Source organism: Sceloporus occidentalis, unplaced genomic scaffold (genome assembly GCF_023333645.1).
Source record: "Sceloporus occidentalis isolate IW3139 unplaced genomic scaffold, rSceOcc1.0.p SCAF_8, whole genome shotgun sequence".
NCBI lineage: Eukaryota > Metazoa > Chordata > Lepidosauria > Squamata > Phrynosomatidae > Sceloporus > Sceloporus occidentalis.
The window spans coordinates 38,659,038-38,686,372 of NW_028316988.1; the positions used below are offsets into that span (position 1 = coordinate 38,659,038).

The following is a 27,335-nucleotide window of genomic DNA, read 5'->3' on the forward strand; positions in this document are numbered from 1 at the left end:
CTGGAGGGCAGCTTTGGTGCAGCTTCCGGATTCTTAGGGTGCATGCACCATTTAAACAGCATGCCTCCAAAGAGACCCGAAGCAGCTTTATTTTGGTAGTCTGTAACAGGCCTATGTCTGCTGTACCTTCTAACAATGAGTGGTAACCCTGTCTTAATTTAATGAAAGCCTCACATAGTTCAGGACCACACTTGTATTGATACATTTAATCAGTCACTAATATTTAGGGAGGTCCAATGTGATGGGTTTGGGGTACCCTATTGTGGTGGATCCCCATTTCTTCAAGCTAGCTAGATTTGGATTTCCTGCATGGCAGAATGGGGTTGGACTGGATGGCCCTTGCGGTCTCTTCCAACTCTATTATTCTATTCTATGGCCTGTTACAGACTGCCAAAATAAAGCTGCTTCAGGTCTCTTTGGAGGTATGCTATTTAAATGATGCATGGGTCCTAAGAGTCCGGAGGTCGCGCCAAAGCCATGTTCCATTCCTAAGCACTGGAGTGCAGCTTTGGTGCAGCTTCCGGATTCTTAGGATGCATGCATCATTTAAATAGCATACCTCCAAAGAGACCCGAAGCAGCTTTATTTTGGCAGTCTGTAACAGGCCTATGATTCTAGCCCTGATGGAGCTGGGCCTGCCTGGTCAACTCCCTCTCAGGCCGGAGGATGGCAGTTATGCAGGGAGGAATCTCTTTCTTCAGGCTAGCCCTGATGGATGCACTACTAAGGATATTCCTGATTCACAAAATCTCTTGCCATAAGGCGACAAGTAACTTGAAATTACACATACACAGTTAAGTGTAGGTAAAGTCGGGATATTTTACTAAATTAATTGTTATATTTTGTTCTTTTAGTCCCACAGGATCCCATGTTGAATGGTGTAAACAACTCATTGCTGCTACAATTTCTAGCCAGATTTCAGGTTCTGTGCCTTCAGACACTGTATCTAGAGAATACCGGGTAAGTCTACTAATTTACTTATTTTAAAAGCCTATTTAGTGACATACAGATCTTTGCTGGAAATAAAATACAGGAGGAGATGTGGAGCAAGAACATGATGCTGGGCCTAAAATTTGGATTCTTTAGATCTTCAGAAAGAGGGGTACAGTACATGTTAACATGCAGTATTTCATATATAAATGTCTTGGTGCTATTCCAAATCTCAGACTGCTGCTTAACTTGAATCTTTAGTGTTAACGGTGGTGAGAAAATTTCACTTGGCTTCATCTTTCATTGTTTTGATTAAACAACAACAACAACAAATTACCATTTATTGTCATGTGAGGTAACCAGATCAAGTATTATCTCCATATAAAGCAAAATGAAGTGATTTTACTGATGCTCTCTGGATTGAGAACACAGTAGATTAAATTTTTGTGAGTATAGAGACATTCAGGTTGTGCCTGAAAACAAATTCACTGAAGCTTTATGGTCTATTTTTAAAAAATCCTGTCTTGAGTATTTCTCTTCACATAGACATAGCCAGTATATTGTGCTCAAAATGCCTGTAATATGTAGAAGCAAAATATAATACTCTGACAGGATCATCATCATCATCATAGGATTATTATCATCATGGCTATTGCCTTTGATAAAGCAGTGTGGCAAGTTACATATTACAGCAGTTTGTTGTACTTGTTGTATAGAAACTGCGTTTTCTTGAGCTTGGAATTCAATGTATTGGGGAGTTCCTCAAGACCTATTACAATATTTGCTATCAGGATATTTTGCCCTTTTGTTTGTACTGCACCATCTTCTGAGTCTCTTGATCTGTTTTATTGCCTCCTAAAGAGTTTAGTTGGAAAAAGGTGGAGGCAAATCAGAAGTAAGAAAAAGACCACCCGGCTCCTTAGTGAGCTCTTGATCTGCTTGCGATGTTGAGATGCACAGTTATGTAAACACTTCTAGTAATGTGGGGCTCTTAAAAGTTGAGACAGTACATAAGTAATGTTGTCCGAATTCAGGATTAGAATAAATTATTTGTTGGATAATATCTGTATTTTAACTAACAGGTATACAAGAGGCCTACTATAAGGGTAAGAATAAATGTGGTTACCAGCGAATCAGCCTCTTATCTGTTTGTGTTTTTGTGCTGTGTTGAGAACTCAGTGTGCCTCAGTGTTCTTCTTTATTTCATTAATGGTTGTTTCAAACCAGTTGGACCATCCTGCTGTGTGGTGCAACAGCTTGTTTGCAGCAGAAATGTTTTATGTACATTACAATGTTTTCATGAGCAATAAAAGCCAGTGTGTAAGAGTGCAGTATATTTAAGTTATGTTGAACATGCACGGTACTAACTTAAGTTTTATTACATTAATTCTGACAGAATGGGTCTTCTCAGCTGATGCTTACATGCTTTAGACTACAGAGTACTATATTAGCAGGCTTAATGTGTTTTCTGTGTTGAAGACATTTGAAAGGGAAGTCTAAGAAAAAAGCAATAAGTCTTGCTTCATCCTATTTAAATAAGATTTCAGTTCATGCTTGCATTTATGCAAGCATTGCCTTTAACTGCAAAACTCTTAGTATGAAATTCTAAATCTGTGATCCAGATTAAAAATCACTTCTTTTGTTCCTGAGTGGTAAAATGTATTATTTGGTGGTTATTCCTTGCTTAGCCTTCTTTACCAAGAGGCTTGTGGTATACATTTAACATAAAACCATGCCTAGTTTTTGTTATATTAGTAGAAAAACATTAAGTTAGGTAGTTTCATACAGTGGTTTACAACAACAACAACAACAACAAAACGTTTTATGCTGAAAATCTCCCTTCCTATCTCTTTCTCAGGCATACCAATGCAGAGCACAGAACAGGTTGTTAAACAGATGCTTGTCTCATTTACTTGGGTAAATAAACAGGTTAAACAGTCAGGAAAGTTTTTTCAAATGGATATGCTTGCACACACTTCCCCTCTGAATTTATGCTTTTCGTACACCAGTGAAATACACACAGTGGTTGTGTGTGAATAGAAGAGTTGATACAAATTCTTGAGGAAGAAATCTCTGCAGGTTCACTTGGTGTTCAGATAGGTCTCTTCATTCCCTTGATTCCTGGAAGTTCGTATTACTTCCAAAGGGCTGCAGAATGCTGGAGGCCAAGCATCTCTGGCATCACTTCAGCTTTGCTCTAGTCACTATGCAATCATGTGAAATGAAAGGAAGTGGAAGATCAGACTGAAGTTTTGGGGTGGTATTCTTAACTGTAGTATCAACATTATTATATTATGGTTTGCACTAATAGGCACCTCCTCAGATGGGACCATTAAAGCAGCAGTTTAAATTGCCTCATGTTTCCAGAGAGGGCAGAAAATATTTAATAGATAAATTTTCAAATAATTGCATGGTCTCTTTCTCTCTCTCTCTTTCTCTCTCTCTGCTACTATAATGTGCTATAATCAGTTTTTTTTGTTGTTTTAAGCATGTGGCTTACTTTATACTCTGCATTTTATCTTCCTGTTTTAAAGATTGTTTGTTTCAAAAAGACAGTACATACTTTTTGTTCTTTGGTTACCTGGACTCACTGTTCAAAGAGCAGAAATGAATACATTCCAGTTTGTCCCAATTAAAAGCAAACTGAACTTAATAGGTGTCAAAATAATATGCTTGAGATACTTGATTTCTGCAGGATCCTCAAAAAGCTGATCGTATGTGTTGACGTTGAAGTATCTGCTGTCTCTTTTTTTTAAAAAAAAAATTCTATCCTTTCACCTGTTATGTGCATGTTTTTTCTCCTTTTACCTCTGCTTGCCCACTGCTGCATCATGCTATTCAGGAGATTCAGGATGGACACAATGGCTATACTTCTGACGCAGAAGTTGATCAGGTGGCATGTTTTACTCATTATTTGTTCTCTAACTATGTAGTATGTCCCTGTTAGTGCTGGAGATGGAAACATTCTAATTTGTAGTATCTACGTTGCAAAAGCTTGAGGATCATTTCAGAAAGGTTTTCTCAGTTTGTTTTTAAAGTGTTTCTAGGTTTAGGTCCGTCTCGTTTTCATTGAGGATTTCGACAGTCACAGCTAGCTATCCATTAAATCTAGTTAATTGTTTAGAGCAGAGTTTTCTACCAATATATACTGAGACAGATAAAAAATAATATCTCTAAAAGACATAAGCAGTACAAAATTGGTTGATTCGTTTTACTGAAAGCTATGGCCACAATCCTGCCTCTTCCAGTAGCAGACAAAAGTTAGATTGCAGAATCTTTGTGCAGATTTAGCCACTCCATATGATGGATACAAGCAGTCCCCTAAACAATTCTTAATCATCGAATCATAGTGTTGGAAGAAATCACAAGAGCCATCCAGTCCAACCCCCCTGACATGCAGGAACTCTCAATCAAAGCATCCCCAAAAGATTGCCACCCAGCCTCTGTTTAAAGACCTCCAAGGAGGGAGACTCCACCACTCTCCAAAGGAGTGTGTTCCACTGTCGTAAATAGCACATATGTAAAGCAGTGGCATTGTCACTGAGTGCAGGGGGTAGGGGTGCAGGGCCAAAAGACCACACTCTCCGTTTTGCCACAGTGGCAGCGGCCAAGTCACAAGGAGACTGCCACCACCATGAGGAATCAGGGCCGAGGGCAGTTGACCTTCTTGTTCCCCATGGTAGCGGTGGCTCCTTATGAGGAAGTGCCATTGCTGTGGGGAAGAAGAGCTGGGGACACTTGGCCTTCTTGTTCCCCGTGGTAGTGGCAGCTCCTTGTGAGGAACCACCACTATGAGGGAGAAGGGCTGGGGGTGCTTTTCCTGCGGTGGTGGCAGCTTCTCGTGAGGAATGGCCGCTGCTGTGGGAAAGCAGGACTAGGTGCCCTCGGCCTTCTCCTTGGAAGGAACCACCACCACTGTGGGGAAGCAAGGCTGGGTGCCCTTGGCTTTGTCCTTCCCTGCAGTGGAGGAGGTTCCTCATGAGGAACTGCTGCCACCACAGGGAAGCAGGACCGGGGACCCTTACCCCTCTCCCCCATGGGAGGACAGTCTGATCAGGTGTCACACCTCTTCTGGGGTGCCACTTGGTGTGGATTGCACCACCAGACCCCCTTACTGACACCACTGATATAAAGGCTAACACAGATAATGCTCAACATACCAGGCCTTGGATAGATGACCCAAGGCTTTGCTCATGCTAGGCTTCTGTTCAGCCAAGTCATTGGGTTCCCATGCCCCCCACCATAAGCCACCCACAAAAGGCACAAGACCAGAGCTGCAATGCAGAGTCCTGGGAGGGACCCTGGACTTCTTAAAAAAAGATATGTTTGTAATGGACTGTTGCACCTTACTGGTGTAACTGAGCTGCCAGTGAGGAATGCTAGCTGGCACAGTAGCCTGGAGCTACGTTTTCCACTGTGTGTATGTTTCTCTATTCATTCATTTATATGCTGCCTTTTCCCCTGAGTGGGCCCCAAGACATCTCACAAAAAATAAGTTTATATCTAACAACAACATTTAAAGACAACTAAAAATCATAACGATGATTAAAATGCATACAAAGGTAAAAATACCCTTCCTCCCATAAGAAGGCTTCTTGCAAGCAATTATTCAATGAAAACCTACTTTTAAGGAGAACAGGGAGAGGGCCAGCCTTTCTCATTAAATTCTTCATCTTAGACAGTGAATAAATGGGTAATTTAATTGCACCACTTAATATTTTATTAGGTATAACATCATCCAACATATGCCAACATCAATTGGCTAGTTTCTTCAAGAGCCTAGCAGATTCTGGCTAAGGAACATTGCATAGATACAGCCATGCTAGTCTCATCAGACGACATATGGAAGGGCAACTGTGAGAAGGATGTCAGTGTTTATGCTGAGTTGCATATCTGAAAGGCAGCAGAAGATGTGGCTGAACATATGTGTTTCTTATAAAATTATCCAGATGTCTGTATATGATCAAACTTAAAATGTTGCAGATTTTACTGTTCAACATTACATTGAAATATTGTACCTCTAAAAAGCTCCTGGGTTAGAGGAGCTTGAATATTTTCCTGAAAAATATTACCAGGCTTTTCACTTGCTCCCAATCTTGAGAACAAATGCAAGGATGAACTGAATGGTACTGCAACATGTGTAGTTTCATTTATTCATTTTATTGATCTACTTACTATGGCAGGGCAGTTTAATTTGAGGAGCCTAAATGCCCTAAAGGCTTGGTATCCTTCTCACTTACCATTCCATATGACATCTGATGGGACTGGCATGGCTGTATCTATAGAATGTTCAGATTCCATCTGCTGTTGGAAGCTGAGAAGGTTCAGTCCTGGTTAGTACTTGCATAGGAGACCACCAACAAATACCAGGTGCTGTAGGCTATATTACAGAGGAAGGCAATGGCAAAACATCTCTGAGTATTCCTTGCCTAAGAAAAACCCTCTGAAATTCATGGGGTAGCCATAAGTCAACAGGTGACTCGATAGCACATGCATACACAGTTTAAATTAGTGCAAGTAATTGGTAGTAAGCTGTTTATAAAGATATTACTAAATTGTCTGTTTATTTAGTCAGTCAGACCACCTATGCAAATCTGCTGTTTATTCAAGCTGCCAGTTGAATTTTCAGAGGAGATTATCTGGATTTTAACTGGGGTTCCCAACAGCTGCTATTCATGTGCTGAAGGAGAGGCAGTCAAAAGTTTCCATTAAGTTGGGGAGCATTATCCATAGGTCTATGCTAGAGATGTCTATGCTAGAGATGTGAAGGCCTGAGGAGGGGAAATGGAAATATGGCATGGGTACGGGGCAGGTTTTTTGAAAGTGTAAAACTAAAATTGTAAAGATAATTTTTATCCATCCTGTTTAACCTTTAAAATAATTCTATAGGGCTATTTTATATGCAGAATAAAATGTTGAAGCATGTACTCTTAATTTAATATATATATATATATATATATATATATATATAATTTAATATATATATATATATATATATATATATATATTTGAAAACTTCAGAATAGCAAATTGCTAAAATAGAAAAAGAACCTTTCTTTCTGAAATTGTCTGATAGTCATAACTTACAAAATCAGAATAAAACAGCAAGGTGCTGTGGGAGCTGTGTGTAAAAATGTCCTACAGTTTACAATATGTGTCTCAATTTTGATTATTCCCTGTGTGCTAATCGGAATAGTTGAGCTTCTGTTGTTTGTGTGTGCCTTCAAGTCATTTCTGACTTATGGCAACCCATGGGATTGTCTTGATGAGATTTGTTCAGAGGAGGTTCATCATTGCCTTCTTGGGGGCTGAGAGAGTGTAATCTACCTAAAGTTAGGCAGAGGGTTTCCATGGCTGAGCAGAGATCATTCCTAGTCCAACCCTCAAACCACTGCAGTATGTTGGCTGTTTGTAGGTAGTTGATCTTACCTTTGTGTAAATGCTTTGCTGCTAATTCACAGTTTGCTAATCTTTGTCTTTATTCTGCAAGTGCATAACTAACAGAATCCCTTTGGGTTCACAAATATTACACAGCAGCTGAGCAGACATACTCTTAATGATGGCTAAGAGATCAGGATCAGGCTGTAGGATAGTAACCTCTCACCTTTTCCAAGCTTGGGAAGTAATCCAAACCCTTCCATCTTGAATTAACCTAAATCTTTTTATTTGCAGCAGTGTTAATGATGTTCACATTTTTGCCACAGTCCATGCTTAACCAGGGTTCTGAGTAATTTTCAAATCATGGCTAAGTGGAAATCCTGATTAGCTTCTTCTGATTGAAGATTGATTAAATTTTTAACCAGAATTAAGGCAGATGGGAATTCAGTTTCAAGAGATAGAGGCACATGGCCACCTGCTTCATTCCTGGTCTCTTTAACCAGAATTAAATGTGTGTCTGCTCTAGCCCACATTGTTAATGCACTCTGCTTTGAGAAGAAAGAAACTTGTGTTGTTTCTGTAACCTCCTAGCAAAAGCACCTTGTAGTTGTTGTACGTTGAAGCTTTACATCTGGAATTTGAGATTTACTTTTGGGTTTGGCTTTTTGCCAGGCACTGAGGGATGGAAACAAACTCGCTCAGATGGAAGAAGCTCCACTTTTTCCTGGAGAATCAATCAAAAGTATCGGTAAGTGGAGTATTAAGTGACTGAGATAACATCATTGTTTCTTGCTAAACATAAAACCAACACTATTTCCTTGGTTATCTATATTTCAGAGGTTTTTTAAAAATCAGATTTTACCCTGGATCCATAATCCCTTAAACCCAGTGAGCTATAGAAGATACTGATCTCAAAAGGCAAGCAAATCTGAGAATTACAAATCGACACTGAAATTGGTCAGTTATGAGACTGATGTGCTGAATGCAGCCTTTAGATACTTTTCTATGCAGCTTCCAGCATACCTCTTGCATTGTTACTATTCTTCACTGTGATAATACCAGGACATTTTTGAAATCAAATACTAACAATCCATATTGCATGATGTACAATCTCTCCCCCCACCCTACTAAATAAAACTGCCCTTCAAAGAACGATTTGGAAGCTTAATACCAATTGCTTCATGCAGTGTTCTCAGTCTTCTAAGGGCTAGTTTACATGGCTAGAATACTTTTCATTGTAGTCTAATAGAATGTGATCAGGCCATATATGATTTGGAGGAGTTCAGGCTTTTTTGAGTAGGTGGGACTCCTTAAACTCTGCAGAAAAAGGCTTTGTGGTTTTTACTGGATTATCTGTGGAACTCCACAGAAATGCGCATTATGTGTGTCTGTCCATTTCCAGCAGAGGAAGGGTGAATAGATGCAGTTTTGCACAGGAAAGTGAAATCAATAATCATAATAATTTTTATTTATATTTCCCGCCTCTCCTTGCAGATCGTTGGTGCAGATGTGTAAAAATCCACAACATTTGCCACAACACACCTACATGCCTTAAAACAGGGGTTGAGAAGTTGTGGCTCTTCACATATTGAATAACTATTACTCTCCTTATCCATCAGTGGCTTGGCTGGCAGGGATAGGAATTGGATGCTCAATTTCTGGAGGTCCCAGACCTGCAAAGTCACCACATGTTGCTTTGAGATGTGAGGGTGACTTTATTCATCTTTGAAATAGACTTTCCTTTAACAGTCCACACAAATGCTTCCTTTGTGCCATCTCAACACAACATGAGGATTTGGTGATGGTAACACCAACAGCCTTTTCTTACTCCCCCAGTTCCCTGAAATATTTTTACCATCTTTTTCAAAAACTGTGAAGTTTCAAAAGCTAGCACAAAGAAACTGGAGATTTTTTATTGGCCTACTAAAGATGTCCCAGCAGTATGGATTTTGTAATAATTATGTGGGCAAAGTATCACATTGAAGCCACATGAAACTCCCAGATCCTTTTTATAGCCCCCAATCCCAGGAAAAGTGTAGTTTCAAAAATCCACAAATTGTTGTTTCAGTTTGCTGCCAAAATTTGGTGGCAAACCACTAAAATGTACTAGCATAGCAATTGATTGACATAAATCAGTTGCCTTAATTCAGATAGACAGCATTTTATTTGCAGTGGGAATCTTGGTTATGCAAGCATTTTGTAATTCAGCAACCAGTTGTTACTGGTGCTGTTGGCCATGTTGCCTCCCAAGTTGAGTGAAAATTAATGAATTAAAATCACTGCATAATTAATTGAATTTATTCTATAATGAATTATTTTTATCCTAAATGAATAGCAGTTAATATAAGAAAATGTAATGTATTAAAATCAATTAATCTTTTCAAGTAATTAATTTTAATTGGTTTGGAGGAAATTTGTTTCTGTATATGATTTTTAATTAAAGTACATATTATTAAAATAATGCATTGTATTAATATATGTACATTAAAACAGTTTATTTTAATAAGTTGTATTGTATATGTTTGTTCAAAGCATATTTATCAATTGCCCTGCCAATGTAAGCTTCTATCTTCTTTTGAAAGCAAGTAAAACCTTGTCTTTTATTAAGTAGCTGGTGGAGAATGTAAGGAATGTCCATATCTCCTCTCCTAACACACTGAATTTCCATGCTGCCTAAGGAGAAGAGCATGTAAACAAAACTATTACTGATATACCTTACGATTTTGTTCACACTATAAAATTATAGCACTTTGAACCCAGTTTAACTGTCATAACTCCATCCTATATAATCCTGGGAGCTGTAGTTTTGTGAGATGTATAATTACTGACAGCGTGAGCTAGAGCCTCTTCATACTATAAATCCCAGGACTCTCTAGGATGTGGCCAGGCAATTAAATGTCCCAATTGTCTAGTGTACATGACACACAAGTTCCCAGCATGGGTGCTAATCCAAAGGAAATGATTTCCCATAGCACCAGTTCAGAACCATTTATTTCTTGGAGTGTTAGGGAGTGCCGCCATGAACTAAATCAAAGGATCTTTTTGTCAAGAGTTACTAAATAAAATTGTACGTCATATTTTATGCAAAAGGTGGTGTCTTGAATCTGTATCTCAGCTGTGAATTGCTGCTTGTTCCACTCCTTGGAATGGCCTGAAAATGGAGATTATTTATTGAACACACTGCTGTGTGGAAAGCCCAGATTTAAAGTCTGTGTTTGCCTGCAGTGTGAGATCTTCTACATGACTAATGCATAGGGCTTTGGGATGAGCTGCTAAGTGCAACTGTCATTTTTGGGAGGAATAACCTGAGCACTTACTGGATTGCAGGATACAGTGTGCTTGTATCCTACTTTCAAATAGATGAGGTCCATTAGAAATTGTTGTCCGAAATAGCACATCTCATTCTCCATCTTTATTGCCTTCCTTATTTTGAGACAGAGGGCATTAAATGATCTGCAGTCACTTTATGAGCACAGGTGGAGTTTTCCCATTTTGGAAAGACTTGAGCTTCTTGTTTCTGGATGTAGTGGCATGGAACAAGGTTTCTCTCTAGTATCTTGTTCCCTGCTGCTGCCTTGAAGCCTCCTCATGGCTCTACTCTTCTCTTTGGAATAATTATGGAAGAAATTGGAAAGGAAGTATGCATACTGATATTTCATTTGCACACTGCAGCAAATGCAGTCCGTATGTAAAAATAAGTCACCTTGAAACTGGGCAGCCTTACTTCTACGTAAACATGTTTAGGACTGCATTATGATGCTGCTCTCTTACCAGAGAGCATGCTATTCAGCTAAATAGGTTCTCTTCATTTCTTACTTAAAATAGAGATGATAGAACAAATTAATTTAAAATAAAATATTTTGCATCTTAAAAATTACTTAGGTGTTTTTGTTGTTGTTTTTGTTTTGTAATCACCAGTTTCTTTACATGCCAATTTAAACTATAACTCATTGATTTTTTAATTTTTATTTGTTTGACATAAGAATACTTTTTTTTGAAGTTATATGCCTTGATATAGACATTTAGGATAAAACAATTTTCTGTGTAAAATGAGTTTCTTGAATGTGTAGTGCCAGACTAAATCCATATGAGGTTAGCGGGATTTCTTTGCATGAAATATTTTGTTTGTTGGTATATATAATAACATCAATTGTATGGTAGGGATACAAGGACTAATAAAATGACATCTTATTTTTTCCAGCTAAAGATGTCATGTATATCTGTCCATTTATTGGAGCCATCAGTGGTACGCTGACAGTGACAGATTTCAAAATGTATTTCAAGAATGTTGAGAGGGTGAGACCTTGTTTCTTACTGTGTATCCTGCATCTTTTACTTACAGCCTTGTAAGTTTCCCCCAGAAACTGACATACCTTTGTAATCTAAATGTAAAGCACCATGGAAGTTTTATGTATCCCATTACAATTGTATAATTTTATCTCATACAGACTGTAGAACACTAAATATTTACTCTTAGCTGACATAAATAAACATGTTGTTTATTTTCCTTCAAATTCCAGGATCCACATTTTATTCTTGATGTTCCTCTTGGAGTCATAAACAGGGTTGAAAAGATTGGAGTGCAGAGCCATGGAGACAACTCCTGTGGTATAGAAATTGTTTGCAAGGTATTAGTTTAAATTTGAGGGTGTGCGTGCTTCAATTTCATCATGTGATTTCTATAGTGTACCTTAGATAATGGATAATTTTTGCCTGTACCTACACTGTGGCTGAGTTGTTTTCATGCTATGAAATTTTCACAGGCATTCTCAACTTGTATGATGAGGACTAGCGTTTCCCCCTCTGTGTGTCAGACAGCAGTATCATAGCTGTGCCCTTTGACTGCAATTGTTTCTTTCCAAGAAACCTGCCAAGTATTGGCAGCAGATGCCTCATGAACCAGCATCAGTCCCTGGAGCATCACTTTGAGTTATAGATTATGTTGGAACGGGTCAGTTATAGATCTAAAATGAAGTCTAGGGAATAAAGAGGCTATTTCCAGGTGAGAGTGTGGCATTCATACTTTATTAAGCACGTCTCACCTCTCCTGCCCCATGAATTAATTTGTGTGAGGCAGCCCATTTGCTTGTTTCTGCTACAGATGACTACCTCTGATAGAATCATAATAGAGTTGGAAGAGACCGCAAGGGCCATCCAGTCCAACCCCCTGCCATGATAGTTATAGAATCTGATACTAATATGTAGCCTGTATCAGCTGGTGGTGTTAGATGCAGGCTTAGTACTTGAAATGTAGAAAACATTTTTATTTAGACTTCAAACCAGTAATTATTCAGACAAGTAACAATGCAAAAATATTCCACCATTTCAGTAACAGTTGTAGTTGCTGTAATTTTTTTCATTTAACATATTGAATTTCAAGATATCTTTCACAGGATATGAGAAACCTGCGGTTTGCCTATAAACAGGAAGAACATAGACTGGAGATTTTTCAAAACCTTATTACTCGAGCATTTCCTGTTTCTCATGGGCTGGTAAGTATTTAAATGAGGAATTCATGCTGAAACCGTCCTTCAAAATATGTCACAGAGGAGCAAGAATCGTAGTCTATTGAGTCTTTATTACCACAAAACATCAATATGATTCCTACTTGATTTTTTTCAATAGATTAGAGAACTATTATTTATTAATTTAGTAGATTTTTATCCTGCCTTTCACAATTTATATCGTTTAAGACAACCAAGGCTATTGTTCTGTCTGTGAGTTCTGTGATGCTCCATTGAAACCTATACTTTATGAATAAACAGCATTAGAATTCAGTTGATGAAGTTAGGATTGCTGCTATTGATGATAAATATTTTTCAAATTTGGGTAATTAAAATTCATGGTAAAATGCTTTCCTGAAATCCAATGAGAAAAGATTAGTTCAATTGTAGTAAAGTATGCTTTTCTTTCCATTTCATTCAGCCGTTCTTTGCATTCAGCTATAAAGAGAAATTTCCCACAAATGGTTGGAAAGTTTATGATCCAATAGCAGAGTACAAGAGGCAGGTAGGTAATACTGATTTTTACTTTTTGTTATAACTTGCTGTACCTGTTATTTCATCTGAATATCTGCAGATCCTGTGAGACCATTTTTAAAACCAACACCTGGGAGAAAATTGATTCTGGCAAGTTAAGGTGAAGTGTATCTTATATTCCTGGGTATGTTGATCATGTCTAGTTCTGTCTCTCTTTTCCAGCCTAGGGAGGCTGTGGAACCTGAATAGATTGTCTAGAGATGGTTTGGGGATGGTCACCAAAGTGAAACATAACCATGTTTCAAACATGTTAGAGGTACTATGTGTTGGGGATGTGATTAAGGATGGGGAGGTATGTGCCCTGTCTTGGGTAGGATTTCACTTCCACTGAAGGACCACGTGGGACCTTGCCTGTACTTGGGCTGCCTTTTTTATTTACTATGAGTGTGTTGTGCACAATTCTTTGACCCCCCTCAAAAATGTCTTTTATAAAATGTTTTGCTTCTATGCAGGGCTTACCCAATGAGAGTTGGAAAATATCCAAAATTAACAGCACATATGAATTTTGTGACACATATCCTGCCATTCTTGTTGTGCCAACCAGTGTAAAAGATGACGATCTCTCCAGAGTAGCAGCATTCAGGGCAAAAGGCAGAGTTCCAGTAAGTATGACTCCTGAGTTTAAACAGAATTTTGCAAGGCATGGTTTTGATGCAATTTTCCACCTTAATTCGAATAACTAAGTAAGTAGTCCAATTCTTGCGTTGGAAAAAAGATTGTGACGTGAAAGAGGAAGAAAGAAACATTTCCACTCTGGGAACTGAAATGGAAATGAATGTTTCACATTCTTTCAGTGTGAAAGAGGAGAAAATTACATAGAATTTGCTTTGTGAATGCTACTGCTAAGGTTCAGTTGAAGTGCAGTTCTGCTATCTATGGGAGGATAATATTTGAGATCAGAATTGGGAAGGACAGAAATCGTACTTTTTCCTAGTTTGAAAATTCTTTCACTGAAGCTTGTCCACGCTCTACTTTTAAGCAACAAAGCTTTAGGAAAGAAAATTATAGGGGATTAATACTCAATTAATCATTAGAATAGGCTTGGATCTAATGTATGCATTGTTGCGTGCCTTCAAGTCATTTCAAACTTACAGAGGCCCGTTACAAACGGAGCGCGCACTAGGGTTAGAAAGGGGCGGTGCTTCTGCACCCCCTAACCCTAGTGCACGCTCCGCACGCACAAAATGGCGGCGGCTGTTCCACACGGCCGCCGCCATGAGGACGTCACGACCGTGCCGCCTCTATACGGGGCAGCGCGGAAGTGACGTCCTTGCTCCGCGCCAGGGCACCTTAGCGCGGAGCAGGAAGGAGCTCCGTTTCGGAGCTCCTTCCTGGTTTGGTCCGTTGGGCGCAGCCTTCACACGGCTGCGCCCAGCGGACCAAAGGAGAAAGGGGCCAAGTGGCCCCTTTCTCCTCCTCCCCGCCGCTGCGGGGTGTCCTTGGGGCTTGAAGCCCCAGGGACACCCCTTTTCAGGCTGTGGGAAAGCGGCATTTTGCCGCTTCCCCGCAGCCTGAAAAGCAGCGGATCGGGGCCTCAGTGGCTGCCGTTCTGGCCGCTGAGGCCCCGATACACCGGGGAAAGTACAGCCCGCCCCAGAGAACCTAAGGCTACCTGCTTCAAATGATTTCTGATCACTATGTAAGAGGAAGACTTTTATGTAAGCCTAGTATACAGTATCAAATCATTGCAGTGCATGGTCTTGCTTTTTTTCTTGGTTCTTTTTATATAGCAAACTATTCTATATGTTTTGGCTTTTTTAAGTTTGAATCTTGTGTTAATCACCTGCATCCAATGTTCTGTTCTCTTTTCATAACATCAGATCAGCTCTTCATTTGAGAAGTGAGTTGCCTCAAGTATTTGTAGGTTTTGTTTCTATTCTAAAAATAGCATACAAGCATGTGTGTGTGTGTGTGTATTTTTTAACTTAGGTGTTATCTTGGATCCACCCTGAAAGCCAAGCCACCATTACACGCTGCAGCCAACCTCTTGTAGGCCCAAATGACAAACGATGCAAAGAAGACGAGAAGTACCTGCAGACTATCATGGATGCCAATGCTCAGTCTCACAAGCTTTTCATCTTTGATGCCAGACAGAACAGTGTTGCAGATACAAATAAGGTAAAATTAATATAATAGAGAAATGTTTACTATTGGATATGTGTGTGTTGTGTTTGTGTTTCATACTCTTAAACATTGAACGTCTCTTAGATAGTTTTAAATGATTTGAAATGAATTGTGCTTTCAGGCAAAAGGTGGTGGATATGAAAGTGAAAGTGCCTATCCAAATGTGGAGTTGGTTTTCTTGGAAATTCCAAATATCCATGTAATGAGAGAATCTCTGCGTAAGCTGAAGGAAATTGTTTACCCTACAATTGATGAGTCTCGGTGGCTGTCCAATGTGGAAAGTACACACTGGCTGGAATATATACGGGTAAAGGAAAGAATAGAAATTTGTGTTGTGCTTGCTTTAAAATGTTAACAGTTTTTCTCTTTGAATTATCATGTCATTTCTGATCTAAAAGAGAGAAATGTCTTTACTAGACTGGAGTTCTCCAGTTACAGTAGACTACTGTAGTATGCTGTTACTGTATGTGTCAGACCACCCCAGCAATAATAATTTTTCTTTTAAATTGTATTATTTAACAGAGCTGTGCTCTGTCTTCATGCCATTTTAGATCTGCAAGGTAGTTTTAAAAGGTTTTCAATGAGGTCATTGGCCAGAATCCTCTATCATGATGTACATGATGTAACTTTCTGTACACTAAGCTACATAGCAGGGGTGGTAAGAAACCCTGCTAGTGAATTGCAAAGATGAGTACATGGACATGTGATTTGTGCACTACCTAGCCAGTGCACACTAGTCCCATTGTGCTTCAGTGTCCAAACAAGACATTTTTTTAATTTAATTAATTAATGTGGTGTCTTTCTCTTAGGGTGGGACCCAAAGCTGATTATAAAGAAGTTAAAACACAATTTTAAAAGTTTCTATATTAATACACCATTCAATTTATGAAGCTATAAAAACATTTCTAAACAATGAAAAAGTTAAAAATATGGCATATCCCCTTCCCCCAAAAAAGATACCCTGCAACCAAATAAACATTACATGCCTGTTTGAGTGTCAAGGTCTTTGGCTGGAAGTGAATGGAGGGCAGAGAGGAGGCCAGCCTAGCTTCTTGTGGGTTAAAATTGAAAAGCCTGGGAGCAGCAACTAAGAAGGCCCCTTTTCATGTCAGATGGGTCTGTGATGGTAGTGGGACTGAGAAGACTCTTCCGTGAGGTTCTTAAGACTCTGGCAGTTTCATACAAGGAGATACAATCTCTCAGGTGGTCTCACCTTAAAGCTTAAGTTTAGAATTGTGCCTAGAAATGAACTGTGTCCGATGAAGCTGGTTCAACAAAGATGTTATATGTTCCCTGTAACTAGCCCCAGTCAGCATTCTGGCTGCAGCAGTTTGGCACTGCTGAAGTTTCTGTACCGTTTCTAAAGGTAGTCCCATATACAGTGTGTTAGAGTAGTCCAAATAGTCAAGTCAAGTCATGTGTCTGTGTAGTCAGATCTGGCTTCTCTAGGAACACAAGCAACAAGTCTGCGATTTCAAAACGAGTGTAATCCATCCTCATAGGCTGCTTCCCTATTCCCAGATCTGCCTTTTGACTGACCAAAAGCATCTGTGTCTTGTCTGGATTAAGTCTCAATTTGCAGTTGTGGGCCCAGAGTGGAGAGATTGTAGTCTACTTAAGGTTATTCAATGAATTTACAGAGGTAACTATTGAACCGGGGGATTTCTGATTGACAGCTCTGCTGCATATTCTGCTTCATCGGCTCTCGTTATTTTGTTAGATACATCAACAAGGATCATTTTCACACTTGGACAAGGCTCTCTTTCCTTGCAACACAGAAAATTTGGCACACGCACCTAAACAAATTATCCATTTGGCCACCCCCACCTCCCTCACTCTGGCAGACTGCCATGGGAACTACAATTCTTCTTGGACAAAGACCAGAGCCACTTTATTTGTAAATACTGCAGACTTTCATAGTTTTCCAGCTATGTCAAGCTGTGTCATGGTTTATTCTCTAAACTGTCTGTATTTCAGAGCACAGATTCCTTATGTTCTAATAGAGTTGGACATCGAATTCATTGGAAGTACGCTTATTTTTAGAAATGTAATCTGATGCTTTCACTTCCTTTTTTTTTTATCACATTCCTTGATGTTGATAAAACTAGGGAGTTATAATTTCTTAATTCCCAGCAATTCATGGCATGGATCCATGGAATAGTATATACCATAGAAGACCATAAGATGTACCTAGTATCTTGGTAAACCTATTGAAACATACTGCTAATAGTTTATTGGCAACATAACATTCAGCAGAGTCTGTTCTAGGAGAACGTTCACAAGATTCCAGTTGTCTTGCTTTACAGATAATTCAAATCATGTACTAGGTCTGGGAAAATGCTTTGTTAAGATTTTTTTCTTCTACCTACATTGGGTATTTGGCAGCATTAAGTTTACTCAGTGCTTTGAGATTTTCAAACTATATTATTCATGAAAGATAGGTCTGTTATCAGCTATTAGCCAAGTTCTCTTAACTCAAACCTTCATGTCCAAAAGTGACAATGCGGAGAGATTGTTAGCGAGTCTTATTTGTTATGCCCATGAATTGTTATGTTGGAAAAGCAATGCTAGCCTAGGTGATCCTTTAGCTTTCCAAGGCTTCTTGTGTGTTTAGTGACAAGAGTTCATCTATCACAATTTTATTTCAGTGTGGAATTATTCTTTTCTTTTAAAGATGCTTCTTTCTGGTGCAGTGAGAATTGCTGACAAAATTGAATCTGGTAAAACCTCAGTGGTGGTACACTGCAGCGATGGCTGGGACCGTACAGCTCAGCTAACTTCTTTAGCCATGCTGATGTTGGATAGTCATTACCGAACCATCAAAGGTTTTGAGGCTCTCTTAGAGAAGGAGTGGATGAGTTTTGGACACCGTTTTGCAATGGTAAGTGTAACATGACATTAAATATAGAAAATAGAAACCACAGTTTGGAAAAATAAAAGAATACTTGGAAACTAGAAGTAACAATTATTACATAACCATTCCCATACCCCACTGTTTACAGTCACAGTAAATAGTTAACATAGGAAACCATTCTTCCTAACGCACACTGTCACAGTGAGGTTTCACTTGTCTCTGTTCAGACTGAAGCAGTTATCCATTGTTTTTTTGTGGGTTTTTCAGGCTATGTGAGTTCTATAAGAGTTTATTTCTGATGTTTCGCCAGCATCTGTGGCTGGTATCTTCAGAAAATGCTAACCTGGAAGAAAGAGAGAGCGAGAGAGTGTACACACACACACACACTGGGTGAGGAGGAGTGATTCCCATGTTAATCTGTGTATTGTTCTGGCGAAACGTCAGAAATAAACTCTTCTAGGAATAAATGTCAGGAATAAACTCAGCCTTTCTGATGTCTGAGCTGGAATAACCATTAGACTTTAGAGCCCGGTCCAAGTGCTTCAGTTCATCTTCCAAGAAGTGGGGTTCGCAGATGCGTTTTGCTCAGTCTACCAGGCTGCTTGTCTTCACTCCTCTTGGTTTTCCTGGGCCTGACAGCCTGGTAGACCGAGCAAAACGCGTCTACGAACTCTTCTAGGAATAAAAGGCTAATGGTTATTCCAGCTCAGACATCAGAAGGGCTGTCAGGCCCAGGAAAACCCAGAGGAGTGAAGACAAGCAGCCACCCAAAGGGAAGGTATTTTTACCATACATCAAAGGAGTCACAGACAGAGTAGGCAAAGTGGTGAGGAAGCACAACCTGCAAATGGTTTACAAACCGACGAAGAAAATCCAGCAAATGCTTCACTCAGTCAAGGACCAGAGACCTTCTCACAGCCGCAGGGGTTTACCGCATACCATGCAGCTGCTGACAAGTCTACATAGGGACTACCAAACGCGGTGTGCAAACAAGAATCAAGGAACACGAGAGACACTGCAGAATGGGCCAGCCAGAAAAAGCAGTAGCAGAACATGCCACAAACCATCCTGGGCATAAATTTAATTGCTTGAAGAAATCTACTTGTTTTGATATATTGTTCTTAAAGGGTTTTAAAAAGTTGTTCGAAATCAATACATTTGACAAAAGAAGTCTCACTCAAACAATCCTTTTTTTCTTTGCCCCATTAGCGAGTAGGTCATGGGGACAATGATCATGCTGACGCTGACAGATCACCCATATTCCTTCAGTTCATAGATTGTGTTTGGCAAATGACAAAGCAGGTGAGAACATGTTTATAACACCGTTAACATTTCTAATGCACATAGACATTATACTTCCTTTTGGACAACAGAATCATGGAGCTATGTAATTCAGTGAACACAGCATAAAATGAAGTACATGCTGAGCAGAAAGCATTTAAACCTGTGGTGGCTTAGAAATCCTTAGATGTGTCTTTTGTGACCAAAAGCATACAAGCATAATACTTTGGAACTTGTTCAGAGGTAAGCACCATTGAGCTCCATGTTGCTTTACACCCAAGTAAGTGTGTGTAGGAGTGCGCATTAGAAACACCTCTAGAAACACGAGGGCCTCATAATTTGTACGATTATGAATCACTTACAGTGGATCCTAAGATCCCATGAGTGGAATTCCACTGGTGGAAAAGCTGCCCCAGGGTCTACTTACAGAATGGGGTTGATTTTTCACTTAATTCCCTTTCAGTTTTCTATGCCTTCCTGCCTGTAGAGGTTGCGGGAGTGACTCTCTGGAATAGCACAGCAACCTTTTTGGTGATGATAGTAAGCATCTTTGATGGATGAAGAGCTTGAGGACTGAGTTACTTTCTTACTTCCTGTTTTCCCCTCCTTCCTTTCTTTTGGTGTCTGATAACAGAATGAAGACTAATGTATATTAGAAGCCAAGTTAATTTCATGATACAGTCTCATTAATGTAACAAACCAATAGTATATTTCAAAGTAAGAGTAGCTGAGAAATTGGAGAGCAAACACTTCATAGAATTTTTCTGGTTGCCTTGGGTTTACAGGGAATAGGTAAATTTGACCTTTCTGTTTACAAAGCTAGTTTGCCTGGGAAGCTGCTCCTCACAACCTCCCAGTGATGTGCTATCTACTTTACATATCAAAGACATCTAATTAATATATACTGAGTCTGAGATTTGCTTATTCAAGACAAATTAATAATAAGGCATTGCATTTATTGAAAAAGTTTAGAACAGAAGTGGATGGTAGTTGAGATATTTTCACCATCACCCAGTATCATAAAGGCACGTATTTAGGCACATCTTATTTTATATTGAAATTCCCCAAGGCAAATTAAGTTTAGGAAGGTTGAAGCAAATATTAATGCTACTTCAATGTAATTGTCACAGAGAGGTAATAAAGGAGCTTATGTAAATGAGGGAACTTCTGCTGCTTCCCTCCTCCACAAATATTTTTCAAATATGTTTCTAAAGTGTGATCCATTTGCTTTCATCTGAGGCATTTTGGGGTGCATTCCATTGGTGGGAAGAGGGTCAGAGGTAAAAGGATAGGTTAAAAATACCATCTGGATTAAAGCTCTTAACTACAAGTAGCTAAATTTTGGGAAAGGGTTTAATTTTTTATTGAATGGGGGAAAGCTGATATAAAAGCTGAGAAGCCACCAAATGGTTATTCCACTGGGGAAGACATGGCCATCTGAGACACCCCAGAAGGGTGGGGGTTTTGGCCACAGGGCTTGAGGGTCTTCTCTGCTGCATTATTTTGTAGGTTATCTCCTTTATTTGGCATTTTAGACCCAGGTCGAAAACACACTGCAGAAATAATTCAGTTTGAATGCTTTAACTGTTCTGGTTATTTTGGGGAGATATTTAGACTTCTCTGTCAGAGAGTTCTGATGCCACAATAAAATAAAATTCCCAGGATTCCCTAGCACTGAGCCAGGGCAGTTAAAGGGGTTTCAGACTGGATTATTTCTGCAGTGTGTTTTGGACCCCAGTATCCCTCCACTTGCTGTAGAAGGATGAAGTTAAAATACACTGGGTGCTGGCTTCCTCTTAGGAAAGTTTTGTAGATCTTTTGTAGGAGAAAAGCATCCAAACCATTTGAAACATCTGGTATGAACAAAGCCATTTGAGGCAAGACTCTTAACTCAGAACAGCTTTTTTTCTGATTTTGTTTTGTTTGTTTTTTTGTAAAATCTCTCTCGTTGCTATAAAAGGTTCAGTTTCCCTCAAGTAAAAGACTGTGAAATGATTTTGTCAGTTCCACATGTGTGCAAAATCTGAATCTGACAATATTGGAAATAAACATGAAAAGCTAGGGCAAGGTGAGGGGAAAAAAAACTAGAAAAATTGGAACATGGTCTTTAGGACAGCTATGTCTCACATTGAAAATGTCCATATTAATCTCAATACCTTGACCATTTATCAGTGTCCTAATCCTCATAGACAGAGAAAAAAAATCTTTCTCCCTTGTATAATTTACGGCTTATCTATCTTGTACTTACAAGAGTTAAGACAAACCCATTGCTGCTTGATGAGGTTTAAACCAACTTATTCTTTATCTCACCATCTGTTATATCAACTGCTACCACATTAAAATGAATAATTGATTTATATTAGAAGACAGTCAACCCTACTTCTTCAAGCTTTTTTCTCCCTCTAAGTATATTTTATGTGGATTTTGGGGTTTTAATTTTTCGATACACACATTGCAATATAAAATGTTAAGTTTCCATCTGGTAAAGTATTATTAAAATGATAAAAGCCACAGAGAAAATTTTCCACTAAATAAAAATAACAGCAACCAATTTTCCCAGATGTGTTTCTGGTAACATTTGAACTCACAACATAAGAATGGCTCATGAGAGAGAAATGAAGAGGTGCACGGATAGATGGACACAATCTCAATAGCACCCATAGAAATTCCCAAATATTTTCAGTTCTTCATATACAAAATATGTATAACATAACAGTTCTACGTATCGTATCAAAATTTGCAGGTTATGTACACCACACCTTATTAGCAGATAGCACAGCCAACTTATAAAACTAGATTTATTCCTATCATGTGTAATCCACCTCTCAACAGATGGAAATATGTTTCAGAATGAGTTTTGTCTGAATGAAATACTGAGCTGAGAATTGATTTTTTAGAAAAAAAATGCATTTGTGAATAACGGAGCCCCTGAAAGAGGGTCCTTATTTCCACTCTGGGAATTCAGAAAGCCTCACCAGTTGCCTCATCTGAAGTTCTCTTCTCTCTCCTATGTGTAATGTGTGCGTCTACATGCGCAGTTATAGATGTCTCTCCAGAAGGAAGAGACAGGATGGTAGAAGGAAGAATTCCAAATCAGAGGCTATTTTTAGTACCGTTTAATTCTTTACAAGGATAGTATTGTATTATATAACACATGCACTGAAATTCTGCAATCTGAAAGAGAGTCTTGTGTCCTTGGAAAGTTAGGCCTTTTTGGAGGTCTTCCTGAACATCTCCTCTGAGATAAGGTTTGCCCAGGACTGACAAGATTTCATCAGTCAGATCATAAAACTTAACTGTTTCTTTGAGGTTTTACTCTGTGTGAGTAAAGGAGGTGGGATGGCATGGTTCAAGGGACTGCTTTTACAAGAATGTAACATAATATTTCATTATTTTAGTTTCCAGCAGCCTTTGAATTCAATGAGCTGTTTTTGATCACCATTTTGGATCATCTTTATAGCTGTCTCTTTGGCACCTTTTTGTACAATTCTGAACATCAGCGAGTTAAAGAGGTAAATCAGCTGTGTAATTACTTTGTAAGATGTACAAGAAATTTTGAGGTGGTTTTGTTTGTTCTGCAGAGCTGAAAGTATTCAAATGCCACCTAAAAATGAATTTTCTTATTTTTCTTGATGTGCAGAAATAGTTACCAGGTATCTCCAAATCAGAATTGATGAAAACACATTTCTAGTTAACATTGCCAGCCAAAACTGTGAACGTGACTAATGCCAAGTCATAATTTGAAATTGAAGTGTGTGTTCCTTAAAGGACAGACACACTGTTCCTCTCTGTGATTTGGTTTTCTTTGTATTATTCATAAATGAGCCTCAGTGGCACTTGGTGTTAGAGTCATTGCCTTTCCGAGTCTGGAAAGTGTAGGATTTGAGACAAATTGCTTTCAGCAGATTACTCACTTGTTCACTTCTTTGTCCATTCTCCTTTCCTCTAGTAAGGTAAGTTAAAGCTTCAGATACCTTCTCTCCTCTCTTCCAAGGTATAAAGTAATGTGTGATGTTATGAAACCCAAAGCAGGGGAGCATAGGTTGGTGTCAAGATCATATGCTTAGCATGTTTAGGGTCCTAGGTTCATTTTCTAATTAGAAGGATCCTGGGTAAAATATCCATTTTAATACATTGAGTCACATATTACTTTTCTCTTAGTGGGAACTGACCCAAGGCACATATTATTCAGTTATATGACATAATAAAATTGCTTGCCCCTAGTTCTAGGAAGAGAAACATTTATACAAATGGCATCTTTATGCTTTTGCTCTGGAATTCATCTGGATTAAGTCACTAATTCAGTACAGCAAATTGCATGATTGCACCACAAGATGGAGCTGAATTATACATTCTTACCAAGTATGTGCTTTGTAGACAGCTCCCTCTCATGAATGAATAATCTAATGCAGCTCTCTTTTTAAAAAAATGCAATTTAAGAGACAACTGTAGTGGAAACAGATGCTTTATAGCATTGGAGGAGTATAAAATTGCAAGATGAAGCTGATAAGAATTCTGATTTTGAAACATTGATTTAATAAATGACTTTATAGTGATGTTTCAGTTTGGTGATAGAATGTTAAAAGCCCTTTGTATAAAGCTAAACATGGGCATTTAATTAAAGGCTCCCTATTTAGGCAGGTATAGGGAGTCTGGAAAATATAGGATTATACCCCTTTTCTAAAATACTGCATTGATTCCATATTATGGTGCTTTTCTTTGCTGACATCTACATAGTTTTATTTTGTTAGTTTTAGTATCATTTGTTCCATTGATTGATGATGTTGAGTGTTTTAAAAGTACACTGTTGTTACTCCAAAGCCATTATTTCTTAAGCATGCCTGAATGTCTGTCCCATTTTAATTGATCCTCCAGGGAGATAAAAATGCCTCATTTTAAATCTAAGTTTATCCACTAAAGTTGAACTTGACAGACCATCAGTAAAGACTGTTGTTCAGTATCTGCATCAAAATGCAGCTGTTCTTGGAACAATAGCACCAGAAAGCTATTATAGGAATATAGCATCTCAAAATCCTTAATATAGAAACGTGATGCATAGCTTTGCATATTAAACGCCAAATTGCAATAGATCATAGGTTTTCTTTTTGAAGCAGAAGTTGTCATATCATCCATTGAGCTATGACACTGCACAGGACCTTTACTCTCTGTGAGAAGAATTGTAGCGGTAACCAGGCCATGTGTATAAGATGTAGACAAAATAAAAATAAATTTTATGTTTAAACCTGGGCCCCATCTACAAGATACCTCATTATGTATATGCAGATATTCCAAAACTTGAAAAATTCTGCAATCCAAAACACCTCTGGCCCTAAGCATTTTAGATAAGGGAAACTCATCCTGTAGCAGTTCTTAGGCATAGCCTAAGAAGAATCCCAAGAGATGCCTAAAGAATCTTCTGCAGTGGGTGGGAGTTCCACAGGAGACATATGGGCTCCTTAAGTGACTGATTGCTGTTGAAATGACTCTCTTGAGTAGAAAAATGCTATATTGCTGTATAATTTTGCATGCATGCTTGACAAATTGTTGTTTGTCCCCTTCAGGAAATAAGCACCAGGACTATTTCTCTGTGGTCCTATGTTAATAGTCAGCTTGATGAATTCAGTAACCCCTTCTTTGTAAATTATGAAAACCATGTCCTGTATCCAGTCGCCAGTCTAAGCCATTTGGAATTGTGGGTAAACTATTACGTACGATGGAATCCACGAATGAGACCTCAGGTATGCTTTGTTGCAAAGAGATTTGCTTCCCTCACCCCAGCCCCCAAATTAAAAAATATGGTAAAATCATCAGGGCTTTGCTTGCATGATAAAATAATGAAAGAAATGTGATTGGTTGAGGTTAGACTTGCTGACTTTTTTTTCTCTCTCTCTGGTTGACATGTTGCGTTATAGAAATTCAGCTTTATTTAACATATTGATTGAATATTTATAATACTTACAAATTAAAATGTTTACATTCATATCGTGGTACCAGGGTGCACTACAGAATGTAATAAAAATATAAAAGTCTGAAAGCACTATGACCACCATCACCACAAGAAAGATGATGCATAAAATAGCCACTAACACTGCCTAGCCTAATAAAACAGTGTTTGGGCAATTAATATGACCTCACATGAAAAAAAAAGTGCACCAGAGTCCAGAAATGGTCTGTGAGAGGACTGCAGAATATTGGCTGGCCTTAGTTACTGGTCAAACCCTGTGAGACACAAGATGGCATTTGGGATAGAGTCAGACAGGCTCCGTGCCAAACTTTGGAGATACTCAGAAACACTATGATCTTGCTCCTTTCACATCCCAAACTCCCAGCAAGGGCTGAGACTGGCTACACTTGCAAGTCCTTGAACAGGCTGGAGAAATCAACAATGGGACAGGATTTCTCCATCCAGCTTTAAGGGATATACCTTCCTTTTCTACATGATCTGGAAGCATTAAGAAGGGAGGAGCAGCCCAGGTCAAAGTGAGCAGCGTCCAGCTGGACCTGGATCATAACATTGTGCCACTTTGTTTTTCATTGCTGCTTCACTCAACTCTGGCTGTATTTTGTGATTATCTTTTTATGAGAGCTTTCATATATGAATAAGTCTCTACAAATTAGCCCTCAGTCTGTTGCGAGGGGGACTTTTTTATAATTGGTGATGGCTATGTCTGTTATACTCCTGGTTTATTACGTTATTTATGCTGAAGTACAATTGTTACGGCTCTCATGCAAACTTTGGCAGTGGACTTCCTCTTTCAAATTTCAAGAGTAGAACTATTAACTACTACTAGTACTACTACTATTTATTTCTATCCCACTATTCCCCCAAAATTGTGACTCAAAGCAGCTCAGAGTTTAAAAGAACAATACAATTAAAAGCATACAAAAAGTGAACATAAAAATAGAATTTAATAATAATAATAATAATAATAATAGCAACAACAACTGTTATTACCAGTTAGAACTAATTGTGTCTTTGTCTTGCTGGAGTAGTAGGAAATACTGGGCACGCAAGCTACATTATCAAAAATTGCCTCTTAGGACCTATTACAAAGCCTCATTTTGTTGCCAGTTTAGATTACCATTTGTGCTGACTCTTCTTTTCCCTCCTTTTTCAAAGCAGGCTTCCCTTTTATGACTGCTATTTAAGGTGCCTATTCCCTCTCTCGAGTACCTTAACACCCTTTGTAGTTGAGTATTTTTTCAGCTTTTCTTTCCTCAGGGTGGATTCTTTTTAAAAAACAACAGTCTACTGAAAATGCAAAATCACAAGAATCTTAGATGAGAGAGCATTCTCTCAATGGCTCTGGTTAGCAACTCTGCCATTGGTGCTAAACATAAACATGCCACTTGCTAAAGATGCCAAAAAATATGTCCTTCGTTCCTGCCGAACGTATTCTTGTACTTGAAACTATTTTTATATGTTGTCATCATAACTGTTACTGAGAAATGCCCTACGATCTTACCAAAACATTTCACAAGGAAATACTGCATCAAAGATGTTTCAAGCATGGTAGTGTTGGGGGAAAACATCTGTGTAAGAAGTAGAGTGTAGTGCATTGTAGCTCTTTCTGTGTGCTTGCTGTTGTTGTGTGCCTCAGTTTTTGCATTTTAAACACTATTTTGTCTCATCACACCTGTATTTTAAAAACCTGAATTTTTTCAAGCTATATCCATCCTGCTTTTTAGACTAGTTGAGCAGCCATTGCCAGTTTGTAGATAGTTCTGTA

At 38.7% G+C, this 27,335-nt stretch overlaps 1 protein-coding gene across 4 annotated transcripts in view; it reads left to right on the top strand.

Annotated features, from left to right (window-relative positions):
• The window catches only part of LOC149308705 (phosphatidylinositol-3-phosphate phosphatase MTMR1-like), a 38,667-nt gene that overhangs the window by 4,752 nt on the left and 6,580 nt on the right, over positions 1–27,335 (top strand). The window contains exons 2-16 of one of the 4 annotated variants that reach the window (XM_089536336.1): positions 855–960; positions 2,013–2,036; positions 3,773–3,823; positions 7,981–8,056; positions 11,510–11,604; positions 11,829–11,936; positions 12,702–12,800; positions 13,234–13,317; positions 13,799–13,948; positions 15,276–15,464; positions 15,592–15,777; positions 18,145–18,351; positions 19,534–19,626; positions 23,004–23,117; positions 25,167–25,343. In XM_089536336.1, coding sequence (XP_089392462.1) covers positions 855–960; positions 2,013–2,036; positions 3,773–3,823; positions 7,981–8,056; positions 11,510–11,604; positions 11,829–11,936; positions 12,702–12,800; positions 13,234–13,317; positions 13,799–13,948; positions 15,276–15,464; positions 15,592–15,777; positions 18,145–18,351; positions 19,534–19,626; positions 23,004–23,117; positions 25,167–25,343 — 1,759 coding nt within the window. The remainder of the gene's footprint in view (positions 1–854; positions 961–2,012; positions 2,037–3,772; positions 3,824–7,980; positions 8,057–11,509; positions 11,605–11,828; positions 11,937–12,701; positions 12,801–13,233; positions 13,318–13,798; positions 13,949–15,275; positions 15,465–15,591; positions 15,778–18,144; positions 18,352–19,533; positions 19,627–23,003; positions 23,118–25,166; positions 25,344–27,335) is intronic. The other 3 variants (XM_089536338.1, XM_089536337.1, XM_089536339.1) reach the window with 3 other exon arrangements.